Here is a 16,959-nt window from a genome sequence, read left to right on the forward strand (position 1 = left end):
AGTTACTCTTCTTCCCCCTCGATGAGTTTCCTGGAGAGACTCTCCGACAGAAGGTTGGTGAATAGGAGTGAGGGGCACAGAGTGGGTGTTTCTTGTGAAGGGAGTCACAAGAGGGGCTGGATTTCAGCCAGGAGAGGCTGAAAGCCCACGTAGGACGAGCCTGTCACTTTAGCTAAGGTGAGCTGAGTTTCTGCAAAGCAGCTGCCAAGAGCACGGGGAGCAATGCAAACCCCTCCCACCATGGGACGTTTCTTCGTTTGGTTTTCTCTGGTACTGTGAAAAGAGTCAAATATTCACCCTGCTCTCCCACCCCTTCCGACACGATTGCTATTAGTGGCACAGACCTTGCTCTTTGCTCGCGTTTTATCACGTTTGCATCAGGGCACGGGAAAGTTCAGGCTCACGCTGGGAAGCACACGCTTGGATGAGGATGACGCCACCGTGATGTGGCAGGGCATCAACAGCCCTCGGGGTGCTTGGCGTTGAGGACTATTCACTGGAACTACTGGCATGCCGAGAAAAGGTGTGTCTGTTCCACTGCCCCACTCCTCTGCCTGGACACGCCTGCGTGGAGCTGGTATGCAGGGACCCAGCTCTGTGTTCTCGGTGGCTGCTTTCAGGAAACCCGAGTGGTCAGGCTTGTTCTGACCCATAAGGATCTTGCCACACCCATGCAGAGAGTGCTGCCCCATTGCTAGAGAGGAGCAGGACTGAGACTCCCAGCTTTCGATCTTAGTCAGTGACTCGGTTTCCCCAGCTCTAAAATGGGGCTGGTAATACATGGCTGAGATCATGTGTTTCGCAGGTGTGGGATTTCATAGACAGCTATAAAACAAAGTCGATTGTATGGGAGGTTGCAGGGTACTTTGAAAGCCTGAAAAGACAGTAGTGAAATGCTTATTTTACTATGTATTGCTTTGGAGTGATTGAAAACACTTCTTTAAAGGACAAGCATCATATCTGTGTGTATAACAGTGTGTATAATATCCATACACACACACACAGAGTTTTTACGTACAAATCCTTTAAGCTCATATCTACTAGAAAATGCCTTTGCCTTCCTATTTTCTTCTCATCCTATATACTGCCTGCTTGAAAAGTCTCAGGTTGGTCAGAAGTTTTACTATTTTCCTTGAGGTTACCAACCTAACCCCAAGATAAATCCTAGGGATTTGTGACCATAAGAACATGGCTGGATGGTGCACTACAGCTGACTTGCATTGCTCTGTAACCCATGTGCAAGGAGCACTGCTCTGGAGATGAAGAGGCAACAGATGGTGGTGTATGAAGCTGGCAAATGGAGTACATACAACCAGGGGGGAGGAGTGGGAAAGGCTGGGCAGACAAGCCCACAGAATCTTTCACAGCAGCAGAGGAGATCTTAGGGAAACCTCGCCTGAAACTCTCTGCCACTTCTGGCTCCTGAACTGTGCCTGTCAGAAAATCCCCTGACTATGAACATGACTGCTGGCTTGGAGGTAGGTCCATATTTCATGCATGAATGTGCAGCATCACCATTTCTCTCTTGCTCAAGGCCCTCTGTTACACTATATATTAGACAGTGCTCACAGAACTGCAACCTCATTGGGGTGTTGCTGCAAGAATGATTTTGTAGGTAGACGGATGAAAACCAGCTATGATCCTCCTAAGAGTGATGATAGTTTCTATCACTGTCTGTAGTATAATGGCTTCCCTTTACCAGACAGCCCAGACCACCTTGTATTAATGAGTAATAAAATAATCGACCCATAGTGCATTCATCTCTTAACTGGGAGTGTGTGTAGATGAGGTGATAAGGGTGCTACATTAATGAAGTTTTGCTGCATTGATACCACCCAGTTTAAGAGTGCTACCAAGTGCTCTGATAATTAGGTATTAAGATACCCTAATGCTTTTGTTAGTGTCAAAGTACTGCAAATGTTAGGTTAGCCAAGACAACTAGATACAGTTAGCATACATAGTCAGCCAGATTTTAGGCTATACAAAGCCATCCTGAGAGGTAATTTTGGGAGAGCTCTTTTCTGAAGCTGAGGGGACATCTGTTGTGCTAAGCTGGGAAAGAAACTGCTACAGACTTGGCTTCACAGAGATGCTGACTTGTTTTATTTCAAGAGTATTAAATGTGCACTTTGCCATTTTCTACTGAATAAGATTCTTGGATTCTTTCTGTATTTATAAGAACTCCACTAGTTACCACAGGAGTGTTTGGAGACATGGGACTAAAGAAGGACCAAATTTTGGATTGGCCTCTCTGTCAGGTAAAAATCACAAACCATCTTCAATGTGTTGCATGCTCTGGAGCACTCTTATACCAGGGAAAACTGGAGGATCCTGACCTGCTCTGCCACAGAGGCCAGGATGTTCCTGAGCCCTGAGCTAAATGTGAATGACTGGTGTGAGGCCACTTCCCATCCCTGTCCCCCGGTGACTCATGGCCAGGGAAGCACTGGCATCCTGCTCTAGGAAGGGTCACTCACCTGCCCTGCCCTGCAGGGAGGGTGAACACAGGGATGTGGATGGTGCTGGGACTGAAACATGAATTGCTGGGCATGCGGAAAATAAACAAAACTTTGCCAGGACTGCCATGACAGTGTGGAGAGATGGAGCAAAGCACAGGCAGCACTGCCATCTGGACATGCTGCCTTCAGCCCTTGGTAGGGTTTGCTCCTTGTGTCAACAAGCATGAAAATCTGATAAGCTAAACTGGAAGGACAGAGCATGGATGTGCCCATTACAAAAGCATAGAAACACCACAGTGGCTATTACTGTGGTCCTGCTGGGAGTTCCTCCTTTCTATTTTGGTCATGTTTGTATTGGGCTCATTTTCACCATGCAGCAAATAAAGAAAAATGGCCCCATTCTCCTCAACTGAGCTTATTGTCTCTGCAAATGGTGCATATTTGGGTGCAGGACAGAAAGAGAAGTCAGTGAGATCCACCTGGCTATAATACATTTCCTGGTTAATTCAGGCTCTGCTTATATCAGACTCCACATTTGCCACCTCTAGCAGCTTAATTGTGTTTGTGGGAAGGCTCTCGGATTTTCCAGGTGTTTCCTGGACTCAACGCATCACTTTTTCTGAGTAACTACAAACAACAACTGGCTCAGATACTTTGTTTTGAAAACTGGTGCAGCCACAGGTTAATTAATACAGTGTGAGACAAGTATAGGAAGATGATGCATATCATCAGTACCTGTCTCCTATCAATGCAACCTATACATATGTGGCTAATGAAGTTATTACCGTTTATGGGATCTGTGTGGCCACTGACATGTCCCTGTGGGTCAGAAATACTGGAAACACAACTCTGTCCTTGTCACAGACAACCATGGAGTGAAGATGATAGGCTGGTTGTTTTTTGGGTTTTTTTTTTCCTTATATAGACATTTGGATACCAGAAACTCAGCAGAAGGCATCATACTCACATAACCACATCAAGACATGCAGCTGGCAGAGAAGGACAAAGAAAAGTTCCTCACTTGCAGGCTTCTAAGAATTAGGTAACAGACAGCAGAAAAGCTAAAGCAGCAGAGAGTCCTGCAGACCCTGGCTTTTTGACTTGGGACGTTTGTTCTCTACCTAGTGTCTTCCAAAGCCGGTGCTTAGGACATCTCCTGCCCTGTGACCTCTAAGGAACAGAGTGATCCTGGGATCAAGGCTAAAGATTGTTAACTCTGACAGTAAAACTGCCTCGTGATGGAATTGATAGGAAATGATAGGAATTGTACGGGTTATATATATTGTAAGAACAATAAACCTCCTATTGCTGTTGTATTTGGAAGGAAAACTCGGAGAAGAGAATGCAAGAGTTGAGCATCTCTGTAAGAGCACCGACTGGCTCCATCTAGAGGTGACAGCTGAGATGACAGACATCATCAGCTCGGGCAAGCAGATCATAAGCAGGTCTGAAAACACAGTGAACGTCTGCTCCTCAGCCCTCTGTTTAAGACTTGCCCACTAAAGGCAGGTCTCCAGTCTTTTATGGATTCTCTTCTAAAAAATAAACATCACTGAGGATGTGACTGTTTCTCTGCATTTATAACTTTGGGATGGGAGGAATGTCTAGTCATGCCCCTGGAAGGTGCCCTGGAGCCCTGAGACGTTTCTCAGTGCTGTGTGAGAGCAGGCATTGAATAAGAAACCTCCTTACAGATGTCCTTCAATCCCCAGCAAACTTTGTGGCCCCTGTTCTCCCAGGGAATCCTGCAGGAAAACAAGATTGCAATGGCAGTAAGTGAGCAGGCAAATTCCAACAACAACAACAAAATCCCCCCCAGATGCCCAAATGGCACTGACTTGTAAGGTTTGAGATTCCCACACGGGAGGTTGACTCAAGCCATGAGCAAACTGAAGTCCAGGGCATGAACAGTATCTAGACTTGGCTTAAATGCAGAATACATAGCTCCATATCTGAGCAAGGATGGTTGTTGATGTTGGCTCTGAAGATCCGTGACCGCTACATTTTCTCTTTCTAGTGACATTCCTTCATTGGACTAGGTCATCACTGCATTAGAGATCTACAGCAAGACAGTTTATAGTTGCTCCCTGCTAAGGCATGAATCGTTGTGCAGGAGTTAACACGTGTGTGCACATGAAAACCCTTCTGTATATCCCTTAGCAGTGCTCAAAACCTCTGCCCTGAAGAACAAGTTTGGATTCTTTTATTTAATCCCTACTTTGCCAACACCTGCAATGATATCTGTTATCCTTGAAAGTCCAGGACTGCAGCATGCCACTCCTGCACAGTCCCATTTCTCTTCAGTCAGGCATGACAAGAGCTTTAACTGTGCGGGGCGGATTGGCTGCTGCAGCTCCCGTGGGTGCTCTCGCTCTCCTCTCGTCCCCATTGCTGGTGAGATTGCTCCCGTGGCCTTCACTGACGGATGGCATCTGCAGAAGTGAAGAGTTCCTACTGTTTCTAGCCACTGGAGGAGGGTGGTAGTGACCTGGGACACTGAGGCTCTGCCTCTACCCCAGCTTTGAGAAGGAAGGCTGGGGATTGTTTTTCTCACTCCTCTGGATGTGCTGAAGAGCTGCTGGGATGAAGTTTTTCCTCCAGTATGTGGGCTGTTTTTTAGCTTTTTTCTCTACTGGGTTTTTGATAGCATCTACCTGGACAGACTGCTGGATGGTGAATGCTGATGATTCCCTGGAGGTAAGAACAGGATGACAAGAGCCTGATCACCAGAACAAATATATCCAAGAGAGAGTTTGGTTCCTAGCATCATTACTCTTATGTATTTTTCTGTTGTTGTGCTCTATGAAAGTGGATTAAAATTAAATTAATTACTCTGGCAAGAGCAGGAGGAAAGTTGCAGTTTGTGTTACTCTTTCTGCCTGACTTGATTAGTCTGCTCTCAGGAAGTTCAGGAAAGATCTACAGGCTCTAGGTTTAAATGTGCATGCACTTGAGTACAGTTATCCTGCATCTCCAGCCTGCATGGATATTTTGGAGATATTTCTAGTTCTGCAGGTCAGACTTGTCAGTGGCAAAGTTCAGTGTGTTACACCTGTGATCTTCAAGTCTTTTTCTTAATGCCCATGGAACTATAGAGCTAGCAGAAATTTCTGGGGAGGCATAAATAATATGTTCCCTGGCACACTGAATACTTTATGAAATGAAGGCAAAACATCTTCCAAGATGGTTTGGCTGAATACATCAGGAAGAAACTTTTTGTTATCCAGCACAGATCGGAAGCCAGAAGAGCTCCTGTGCACTCAGTGATCACAATGTAACATTTAGCTGCATCACATCGAATGATAATTATCTGAGGAAAGAAGGATAAAACTGATTACAAGAAAAATATCTTTTTACTCTACACCAAAAGAAACAATGACAATCTGATTGCCAGTCCCATTCTGGAAGGGGGTTGTAGATGCTGAGGCGGTCATAGATCAAATACGGTGAAGTTGCTGTGTCTGCTCAGGGAGCCTCTCTGCAGGGAAAACTGTGTACCCACTGATGCTGTCTGGAATATCAGTCTTCATTTACCATCCTAATTTTGGAGATACTTTAGATTCACTTCAGGAAGGTGTGAATTGTCTGTAGTCAGCAGAAGATACCACGATACTCAGAAAAGCCAAATGGCAAGAAAAACAGAAGAGCAACTCCTGAGCAAAGAGAGTCCAGGAAAGAACCAGTCTGGTACCCTTGGGGCTATGTAACCTTGTCTTCTCGGCACAAAGGCACCTGCGAAGCGCTCCATTAACACCCAGCTCGGCTATTAGCAGCTACTACTCTCACATTCCTGCTCTGAGTGTGAATACTAAATAATGGAGCGAAACGCCCCCAGCCTTAATACCTGACCACTGATCTTCCTAATGGCCCTAATGACTCACTGCCTCTCTAACAGGGGCATGCGGGGAAACTGTCCCTGGCCAGAAAGGGGTGATTCAGGCACTTTCAACTTCAGGGGAAGGGAACTCCACCCTCTAGCATAGAAAGCCGTTTGTCTCTGGCACTGGTCCCCAGCAGCCCGGGAGCATGAAGCCCTTGCTTTGGTCCCGCTGGAGAGCAGCAGCCCGGGAGAAGGTGGCCAGGGAGCATCAAGAGCAGCAGCCTCCAGAGGGGCTACGGGTCCTCTCACCTCTCCTTCGGAAACAAGCAGGTTACAGCAACACGGAAAGTGGATTAAGCTGCTGCTGTACTCGTTGTGAGCATCAAGGCAAGGCTTGGTCAGTTTTTGCAGTAGTTTGTGCTGGAAAAACAACAGAATTGCCAAGGCTGGACAAGACCTTTGAGATCATCAAGTCCAGCCTACGACCTAACATCACCACATCAGCTAGATCATTTACTCTTGACACTTTTTAACCATAGACCTATAACAGTACAGCCTTCCCCTAGACCCTTAACCCTGGACCATTTAATCTAGACTCTTACGCCTCGACCCTTAAACCTTGACCTTGATCTGCTTCCCAACAAGCCCTGCATTGTGTACACAGTCCCTCCCTGCTGCAGGTGGGTTCAAAACATTACCACAACTGTTAGGCACTGCCTGTTTTACTTTCATGCTGGTCTTGTCATCATTGTATGTTGGCACCTTTTTACAGTGTGGTGAAGCACTGTGACTAACAACACCCACATGATTGTCTTCTGTGCTTTCCCCAGAGGGGAAGTGTGTGCTTGTTCTGTCATTTCTTTGTATTAGAATTATTTTAATATTAATTATACATTATGCATGGGCTATAATTATAAATATTACAGCCATTATGCAGTTTATGTTTTACATGCATACTTCTGTTAGGGAAAGCAGGTCGTGGCAATGTGTTTCATAATCAAAGTGGGAGATGAGGAGTTTGGCCATGATGCTTTGTCTCCTGGGGAGTCCTTGGCTGGGCCCAGGGAAGCTGGAGAAGATTTGCTGTGGGGGAGAAAGAGGTGATGGGGAATCAGTGCTACCAACAAGGTGCATGGGTGCAGCCACAGCATGGAGAAATCCCAGCCAGCCTTAGCTCCTCTCCTGTTTACAGCAGTGAGTTCCTGTGTGCCTGAGGGTCTGTGCTGTCTGGCAAAGGGCAGATGCCCAAGGGTGGTCTGGGAGCAGACTAACAACCAGAAGACCAAACGGTGCACAAAGCAGAGGGGAGCAAGGGAGGTTAAGAAGCAGATAACAGAAATCAGAGCAGTTCAGCCTTGGCTTAGGCCAGCCGCAGGTCCTCCTTTCGACTTCTGTTTCCATCCCTCCTGCACTAAGCAAGGATCCATTTGTTCCTGCTGCACAGGGATGGGCTGATCCCTGCTTCTGTCTGTGCTCTGCACTAGGAGCAGTAGGTGAGAACTGAAACATCTCAAGAAACACAAAACATTTACATTTTTTTTTCTAGTCTAAGAACAAGCTAGACCATGATTCCAAATGTTGCACCTTAAGACCTCTGTTTTGCTTGGAGGCTGCCAAAGCCTGGAATCATGCTGGACTGTTCATTCTCTTCTAAATTATTTATTTAGATGAAGACACTGCTTGTCAGATTTAAAGAACAATAGTAATGTCAATAAGGGAGGAAGTAACTGAGAATATTGGCTGAATACAGAGTAGCAGAAATAAGCCTATGGTAGTTTAGGAGGAGCATGAAATTCTATAAACACAAGTGGAACAAAATGTAATTTAATAAAAACATGTTAATCTTATGCACAGCGCCTGAATGGTGATGACTTAAGGCAGAAGAGGAGCTTCAGCTGGGTTAAGAGGACCACAGTAAAAACTTACATCTGACATAAAGTTGGAAAATTGTTTTGCACGACTGTTCTCTTGAAAAATGCAGAATCAATGAAACCAATTTTTTTCCAGCACTGCTTCCTTTTTTTTTTTTTTTTTTTTTTTTTTTTTGTGTATGTGTGTGATGCTTTTTTTGGTTAAACCTGCTCTGAGATACTCAGAAGTTGTAAACATTTTTCATCTTCATGAAGCAAAATGTGTAGTTTGTTTTCTTTCAAACATAAATAGCATATATATATATGTATATATATATATATATAATTTTTTTTTCCCCCAGCTTGAAGTAGTGAGCCATTTTTACTCACCTTTTACCCACAGTGCAGTATCACAGAGAAGCTGCACAATTTGTCTCGGACACTGTAGTGTGGAAAAAATATTGCAGACTTCAATACATCCTGAATGAGACTTCATTAAGTGGCTGAGATATGTTATTATCTGCTTTGTGATTTACACAGTGCACCAAAAAGGAATTGATTGCGTCATCCAGGCAAGCCCAGTCTCCCTCCCCTGAGTGAAACCCATTCCCAGGGAGAGTTTCTCCTTCCATTAACTGCAGCGGGTGTTGCTGGCAGCAGGCTGGAGTCTAAGGCTGCACTGACATTAACTCTGCTCCTTGTATGAGCAATTCCAGGAATGTTTTAGAGGTGCTTGTTGCCATATTTGCATCAGTAATGAAAATAACTCCCATATTAAAGTGATTTATGGAAGGCTGGGCTGGTAATGATATCTACGTCTTCAGGACAGCGGATTGGCTGTGATGCTGCTGCAACGTCTGCCCCAGGCTGGATGTCTCAGTGATGAGTCTGGCTCAGGCACGTGTGGTCCTATAGTCAGCAGCACACTGGGATCTCCAGGGCCAGGACCAATGCTGGCTGACTCTCATTTTCCAGCAGTGTTCACAGCTGAGCCATTTGGGGATAGGTCTCCACACACCTCTGGAGAGGGGCTCACGTCCACAAGTCTGCTCTGCAGCACAGTGCTCCTTTCCCATGCAACACCCACCTCTCTCTGCTGCTGCCTGGCCCCTGGTGCAACGCCTGCCCCGCCAGGCACACTCCCCTCTGATCTGCTCCTTGGCAGGAGGATGGTGTAAGAAGAGCATGGACAGCAAAGTTCAAAGTTGTCTGGTCCAAAGCCCTGAGCTCAGCCTAGACAAGCATTTGGCAAGGAGTGATCCAACCTGCTCTTAGATCTCTCCAGTCAGCCACCCCCCCAGCTCCTCCCAGAATTTTCCTTCAGAATTTTTATCCTTATCAATAGGAAACTTTTCTTTCCTAATGTCTAGTCTGAATGTCTTCTGCTCTAATTTAAAACCATTACAGAAAACAATGTAGTTTTTCTTCACCCATTTACTTCTTCTTCAAGTTAAACTATTCCAGTTTGCCATCAATGTAACTGGACCAGGATTCCACCAGGTTGGTGGTTTTATTAACTTCGGGTCTTCTTCCTCTGCTCCACCCACAGGTGAGTACAAAATGCCGTGGCCTGTGGTGGGAATGTGTCACAAATGTTTTTGATGGCATCCAAACCTGTGATGAGTACGACTCCATCTTCGCCGAGCACCCTGGTATGTAAGAGCCAAAGATATTTCTACATGTGGTGGGGACACTTGAGTGTAGACGAAAAGAACATCTGTTCTGCTCAGTGAGAGATTATTTTGGTGCACAAACATATTACAGCCATGTCTCTTTTCTTAGTGAGGTATTATTCCCAGGGGAAGCTGGAGAAATCTTTATCCCAGAAAAAAAATAAGAATGTTCTCATGGGATCTGATCCCATTACCCAGTCACATTTCCAATCCTTGTGCACTGGAACGACCTGCTTTTGTCCTGCAGTAAAGCTGGTGCTGACCAGAGCCATGATGATCACAGCAGACATCCTGGCAGGATTTGGATTTCTCTTCCTTGTTCTGGGACTCGACTGTGTGAAATTCCTTCCTGATGAGCCGCACATCAAGCTGCGCATCTGCCTGGTGGCTGGAGTCACGCTGCTCCTTGCAGGTATTCTCTGCTGCATCCCCACCCTGCAGGGCATCCTTCAGCTAAGAGGGAAGCTTTAAAGCCTTCTCTTGTTTGGGGAAGAGGATTCGGTGATTTTTTTAAGAGGGTAAACAAGGGGGAAGGATCTTGCTTTGCTTTATTTGTGCAATACAGATTCCTCTGTTCACCATTTGCCCCTAACACCACACAGTTGAGTTTATCTGCTTTCATTTTATGTATTGATCAAGTGACTTGACTCTGAGTTGACTGACTTCCATTTGCTGCTGTTCCACTCTGAAGAGGTCAGTGTTGTTGATAAGCCAAAGAGACCTAACTGCAGAAGGACCAGAAAGCACCCTGGCATCCTGGTTTGGTCCCTGACTCTGCCATGGATTGTGTGACCTTGGGCAAGTCACTTAGCCCAAAACCTCTGCAGCTGATCTCTAATAAAGGATAATAACACATCTGTCCCTCCTAGTAGATAAATACCTGGCTGAGGTGCTCTGCTGTTACAGCCAGTGGGAAAACTTTAACTGCAAAACTAGATCGACTGTCAACTATGTACCAAGTAACTCCATTTGATTTTATGCCAAATCAAGAATCTACTTCTGTTTCAGCATAAGAAGATTTAACACATAACTCACCCCAGCTACTGGGAGCACACATAAAACACTTTGAGAGGCTCTTTTAAACATCCCCCATCCACCTCCCAAAGTTTGCCTGAAAAAATGCTGTCAAAGTTCTGAAAGTCAAAACAGATTACACAATTAAATTCTTGAAGCAACTTTACAATAAGGTGATAAATGAGCTGAGAAGGGAGGAGTTTTCTGTCTTTTACTGCAGCAATCTGAGTGCTGCCAACCAGCACTGATGGTGCCTGTGAGTGCCAAGCTGTGAGGCACAGCATCTGCCTGACAGACCTCCTGCTGCTATCAGTAGGAACCAGGGTGAATCCACCAAAGTGACCGGGCTGAGACCGAATCAGGGCCAAAACCTGCTGCCTGAGGAAGTTCTTCCCATTCTGAAGTCTGACACAGCAGATAGCAGGCTTCAGGTCCAGATTTTATGTTTGTGATCTCCTCGTGGTCCCTCTGGGATCTCTGTGTGGCACCTCCCTCCTATCCTGCAGGTCTCCCAGGCATCACTGGCTCGGTGTGGTACGCTGTTGATGTCTACGTGGAGCGCTCCTCTCTGGTCTTCCACAACATCTTTCTGGGCATTCAGTACAAGTTTGGCTGGTCGTGTTGGCTTGGCATGGCGGGGTCACTCGGCTGTTTCTTATCTGGGGCCCTGCTCACCTGCTGCATGTACCTCTTCAGAGGTGAGGAACCCTGTCAGGGTTGAAACGCAGTTCAGAGGTAGAACCACTGCTCGGGATGTGCTACAGGCACACAGAGTGAGTAAAGTCCTTCAGGGGCATCTTTCAGGATTGTTGCACATCCCCAGCAGCCATATCCTCAGCTGTAAAATGAGAATAGTGTTATTTCAGCAGCTCTAGAAAGCACATCAAGGCCTTTAGGTGGGAGCTGATGTGTAAGGATGACATAAATGTATTATGTCATACCTTGAAATGCTACTTTCCCTGCATTTTGAGACTTTGCAGCTGAAAGTCATGAAGCAGTCATTAGTAGATCCTGTTTCTCTCCCTGTGCCTCACAGAGACCAGCTCTGGAAGACTCCACTCTTCTTACTCCTTGAGGAAAGGCTACTACTCAGCTGGGACAATCGTATCGAACGTGCATTTGCCATCCTCACAAACAGCTACGGCCAAAATGTATGCAGTGGACACAAGAGTGTGAGGAGGAGGTAAGCACTCCAGAAAGAGCTCTACTTTTATTTGTAGTGGATTGAGCAGAGACCCAAGCTCCTGTGGTTGTGATACAGATGCAAAGTTAAATTTCAAGGATGTACTGTATTCTACAATGTTTTCATTATGAGAGCTTAAAAAAAACAACACCTTCCTTCAAGAAAGTTATCTCTGAGAAGTTCTTGCTTTAGGGATTCCTGTTGTCTTGAGTGCTGAGGCTGCTTGCATAACCATGGACTGAAATAACCAGCACGAAGTGACATAAATCTCCTGGACCAGACTCCAGTGTTCAGCATAAAGATCTCCAGACTGTTAAATGGATCTGTTCTGTGTCTGGCAACGTGTCGACAGAACAGACAAAGCAGAAAATACAGGCAAAGAGAGGGCTCTACTGTCTGGCCAACATCTGGACCCCATGCATCCAGTGTTGGGGTCTGCTCACCTTAAAGGCAGCTGAAGAGTTCAGCAGAAGATCAAATGCTGTGCTAAATGCCTGCCCCTCTCTTTGGCCCATGAGCCTTTGCATTGAGGAAACACTGCAAATTCAGGTGCATTCTTCCCTGCAAAATACAGTCCTACTCAGTAGGTGTTACAATGTACATTATGGATGTTCTAGACTCACTGAGACCTGGAAATTGTCAGCTTCTTTCTGCTTAGTAAAAATTTTGCCTGGAAAAAGACAAAATGAGTGAAGACCCTAGATCTGACATTGTGCATGATAATATGTCTATAAAAGCTAGAAAATAGCATAAACAATACTAAAATCTATGGTCTCTTTCTGCCAAAAAAAAATCAATCAATTTCAGGACTCCTGTCCCCTGCTGCCACAGGCTGGATAAGGCTAAAGTATCTATCAGCCATGTCTAAACTAGGGTTGGTGAAAAATCCCAGTGTGGGTTAACACATTCCCTGGGGTTGGATGAAGAAGTGCTGACAGCTCTTCCACACCTTTGAAGGAAAGAGAAGCTGAGACACAGTTTTCTTAGGGTGGGTAGGAACTGCCCAAATCCAGTCCAAGTGCACTACAGAGAAATTCCTCTTAGGAAGAATGGAGAAACAGCAGAGGAGTCTCAGGCTTCACCAGAATTAAACTTCCTCCACCCAGTGCTTGGTGGGGAGACTGGATGGGGAAACTCCCTTCCTCCTTCCAGGCAATATGAGATGAAGCCTTACGTTATGAGAGCTAAAGGGAGACAGGATGGCTGTGGATGGAGTGGGCTGTGTCCCAAAAGGTAGCTGTGATGGAAGATAAGATGCTGAATCCTCTCACAAATTCTCCCCATAAGCAGCATCTTGTGCTGCAGCACAGAACTGACCAGCAGTGGCAAAACAGAACCCGGTCCTGACATGGCTCCTAGTCAACCAACACTCAGGCTCTGGGACAGACGGGACAACAGCAGGTCCATATGGCCTTGCTACAGGCTTAAGTACCTCCCCAAGGCTCAGACCATAATGTAACCACCTCAGCAAGAGCCTCTGGGGCAGTGGTGCTGTCTGGGAGAGGGAGGCTTCGTGCCTGCTGAGTTCACGCTGTGCTGGTTGGCAGACGTTTCTGTGAGCCAAACCAAAAGCTACTGATTGCCAACAGAAGAGTTATGTTGAACAGATGTACACACAGTAGGAGAAGTGTCAGAGGCTCTTTTACAAAGTCCTGAGAGACGAGGAGTACAAGAGTTAGGATCAATGTGGTGAATTCATGGATTATACCAAGAGTGCACAAAGAGATCTGAAGGTGATAGGAGTTGCTGCCGGTTACTGGGGAAGCTGCAACCTGAGATATTTTTTTTTCCTTTTTAAACTTTTCACAGTCATGTCTAAAACATGTATTTGCTGTGGTGCATGTGAGCTGGAACTGGTATGCTTTGCTGGGGGAGGGAAGCACCAGGGATATTTGCGGGCCTGGTTTCTGGACTGTGCCTCTGCTCCTCGGGAGAGAAGAAGGGAGGAGAAGGAGGGTGATCCCACCGTGGAGCTGTGCTCAACTCCTGCTCCAGCACTCACATCCCTGCTCCTCTCTAGGGAGGCCAAGGCTGCCTCAGGCTCCTGAGGGAGGAGAGATGCCTCAACACCTTTGGCTGCCCCAGCCTGACTCAGCCAGCCCAGAGAGGTTCCTCAGGAGGAGGGACTGAGCAAAGACATCATCACTTGGACCAAAATCCTGAACCAAATCCTTCTCAGACTTTGCAGCCAGGGTGTTAGCCCTCCTCACTAGTATTCAGGGACACCTGCCAGCCTCTTGTTGCTATTTTCTATAGCTTCTCCTCAGTCAAGAAGATTATCCCTTGCTAGGAAGATTTATTTCTTGTTTAATAGTGGAGAGATAGTTTGGGATCACCTGTGAATGCAGGTATAATTGCAGATCTCAGACCATTGACTTTTCCTGTTCTTTTTCTTCTGCAAGGTATAGTTGAGGAGACTTCTGGGCCTTTGTCCTAATGGTCTTCAGCTTATTTTAAGGTGGTGGGAAGTGTTCCGTGACTTGCAATGTATGGGTCACATCACAGTGGCCCAGTGGACACTTTAGAATTAATTGTGCATTCCCTGGTCAGGGGTGAATGTAGAAGACTGGTCTGATCCATCCCTCTAGGTCTGTGCTCCTGCTTGCGGTACACAAATAAAGCAAACAAATACCACAAATACTACCTTAACTCAGAGTGTATCACACACAAGTACACATGTATACCAATAATGCTGCATAAATACTTGTGAGCTTTCTTCCAGTGTCTATGTAGGATAAGGGTTAATTCTTTAACTGTGCTCCAGTTCTAGCCATGCTCTATGATAGCTTTTGGGGATCTATCTCCTGCACAAGAGGACAAGGGAAAGGTCACAACAACCCTTAGGTTTGCCACATTAATGTTTTGTAACCAGTCTAATGCTGCATTGCTTCATTATTCCAATCCTCCTGACAGTCTATCTGATGTTTTGATCAGTTGTTCATATTTAATTGTTATTTCACTGTTTGATTTAATTCTGACTTTGATTTCATGACTGCAGTATTCACTCCTCATTAGCTCATGACCACACCAGGATTCAGATCTGTTTTAGTTTGGTTTTTTATTCATTAGCAAGAAACCTACCAGAAAGTGTACAGGACTTATTTTTTCTTTCAAAATCACAACCAATGCCTAGGGCTAAAGATGTGGTGGGTGAGGTCAGGTGTTAAGGTATTTCCTTAACACCTACCTACAGCCTGTGCAGCAGCAGCTGGCTGTGGGGGAGTGGTGTCAGGTATGACAACAGACTGACTCTGCCTTCCTGATGACCATTGATGGCTTTCCATGGCTCTTTGTTTAAAGGCAATTTCCAGCTGAGGTCCAACATTTGATCCTTTAGTGTCAACAGCTGTTTAACCTTCTCCAGAATTTCACTAACTTCCAAGGAGTATGTTTGGACATCTCATCCTAGCGTACAGGCAGAGTCAGGGACTCAGTTGAGACCTGGGACTCTCAGGTTTCCTCCCTGCTATGCTTTCCCCGTGGTGTCTCTTTGACCTTGGGGCTCCTCATTGCCCTCTCCACTGATGACACACAGCTCCGTGCAGCCTACCAGGGCTCCTGCTAGTTACAGTTTATGGAAAATAGCAAAGTCTTATAGATAAGCTCTTTGCTGAGTTGATTTCATGATTTCCCAACTCTGACATACACAAGTGAGAGTATAAAACACTGACATCTGCAGTGACTCTCCTCTTTTGCATGCAATGTTTTGTCCTCTCGCTACTTCAATCAGCCTTGTTCATAAGGGCTCTTAATGACTGCTGCTCTAATTAGGACTCACTGTGACCTTGTGAACTAGACTATTTCCTACTACAGCTGCAGGAATATTTCCCAAATTTTGTGTTCGCCTCCTTTTTACACACACTGTAATGTGATTTTAGTGTGAATTCATTAGGTTTGAATAATTACTTTCATTAGATAAGAATGTTACTTAAAAATCTGTCTTTCTTACATGTTGTAACATTAGTGAGATCTAATAAATGCAGTTGCCTCTGAGTGTCATGTTTCTCTAACCCATGTCCGAGTTTTGCCCAGAAAGGTGCTTTGCCAGGTGACTTGATCTGACTCCTGTAAGGGAAATCACTGCTCTCCTGCAAGGACACACAAAAGGCAGCAGCACAAACAGGACCAGCCTTTCGGAAAGTGGGGTGTGATTTCGGAGGCTGTCAAAACCCTTTCCAATAGCTACAGACCCCAGACCCCAGTGCACACCTGCAGCAATGTCTCCTTAACAGCCGTAGGCTTTATTCCCAGTTTAGACACATCTACCTATAATTTTACAAACCTTCCTAGAGAGAAAAGTAAAAATCCACCAAGAAAGCAAGTTTTTCTCTCTCAGCTAGGGCTGGACCCCCACACTTTGCTTTCTGCACCTCTTAAGTATAGTGAGCAAGCTATTAGAGACCAAAATACTGTCCAAGCACTGTCACAGGCAGTGGAGAACAATTTTCTCCCAGTGGCTCTTGAGTCCCTGCTGTAAGGTGCCTTTGAGCAAGACTTGTGTCATCTAGTGACCCAAAGAGATGGAGCATCTCTCCTCAGCCCCATCCTCTTCCTCCCTGCACAAAAGCTTTTAATCCATAAGCCAAATGATGGTCAAAAATAGACTAATGTGCATTTCTATTATTTTCCAGTCTTTTGTGTGCAGCTCTCCTGGCAGCCCTGACTGATCCCCTGTTGTGACTCAGCTGCCTTTAGTTTTGCTCTGTTTTGCCTAAGAGCCAGTTTATGACTTTATTATTCAGCTCTTGATGTACGGAGGTGAAAGTCCAGCCTTGTGCCTCACCCAGTTCCCTTTGTCTTTTGCTTCCAGATGGTCACCAAGCAATTAGCTCCTCTGCACCGTTCCCATTTCTTCCTCTCAAGACTTACTGACATCGATTTCCCCCACAAATATACCTGCCTTCTAGTGTTTTCTGGGTTTTTCTAGAGCAGTTTGCCCTTTCTTCTCAAGGTCAGCAGG

At 45.7% G+C, this 16,959-nt stretch overlaps 1 protein-coding gene across 1 annotated transcript; it reads left to right on the forward strand.

Moving 5' to 3' along the window:
* Window positions 1-5,042: 5,042 nt before the first annotated feature.
* CLDN16 (claudin 16) lies at window positions 5,043-11,992 on the forward strand. The gene is made up of 5 exons (XM_009999899.1): window positions 5,043-5,156; window positions 9,679-9,781; window positions 10,050-10,214; window positions 11,323-11,514; window positions 11,853-11,992. The coding sequence occupies exons 1-5, from the start codon at window positions 5,043-5,045 to the stop codon at window positions 11,990-11,992; spliced, it is 714 nt and encodes a 237-aa protein (XP_009998201.1).
* The last annotated feature ends 4,967 nt before the right edge of the window (window positions 11,993-16,959 follow it).

This window comes from Chaetura pelagica, unplaced genomic scaffold (genome assembly GCF_000747805.2).
Source record: "Chaetura pelagica isolate M959 unplaced genomic scaffold, ChaPel_1.0 scaffold20, whole genome shotgun sequence".
In the NCBI taxonomy this organism is placed as follows: Eukaryota; Metazoa; Chordata; class Aves; order Apodiformes; family Apodidae; genus Chaetura; species Chaetura pelagica.

What these genes read in the sequence shown, in the direction of transcription:
- CLDN16 (XM_009999899.1), top strand. Translation starts at nt 5,043, where the DNA reads ATGAAGTTTTTCCTCCAGTATGTGGGCTGTTTTTTAGCTTTTTTCTCT. An exon ending in ATGCTGATGATTCCCTGGAG is followed by an intron (nt 5,157 to 9,678) that starts GTAAGAACAGGA and finishes CTCCACCCACAG; the next exon opens with GTGAGTACAAAATGCCGTGG. An exon ending in AGTCACGCTGCTCCTTGCAG is followed by an intron (nt 10,215 to 11,322) that starts GTATTCTCTGCT and finishes CCTATCCTGCAG; the next exon opens with GTCTCCCAGGCATCACTGGC.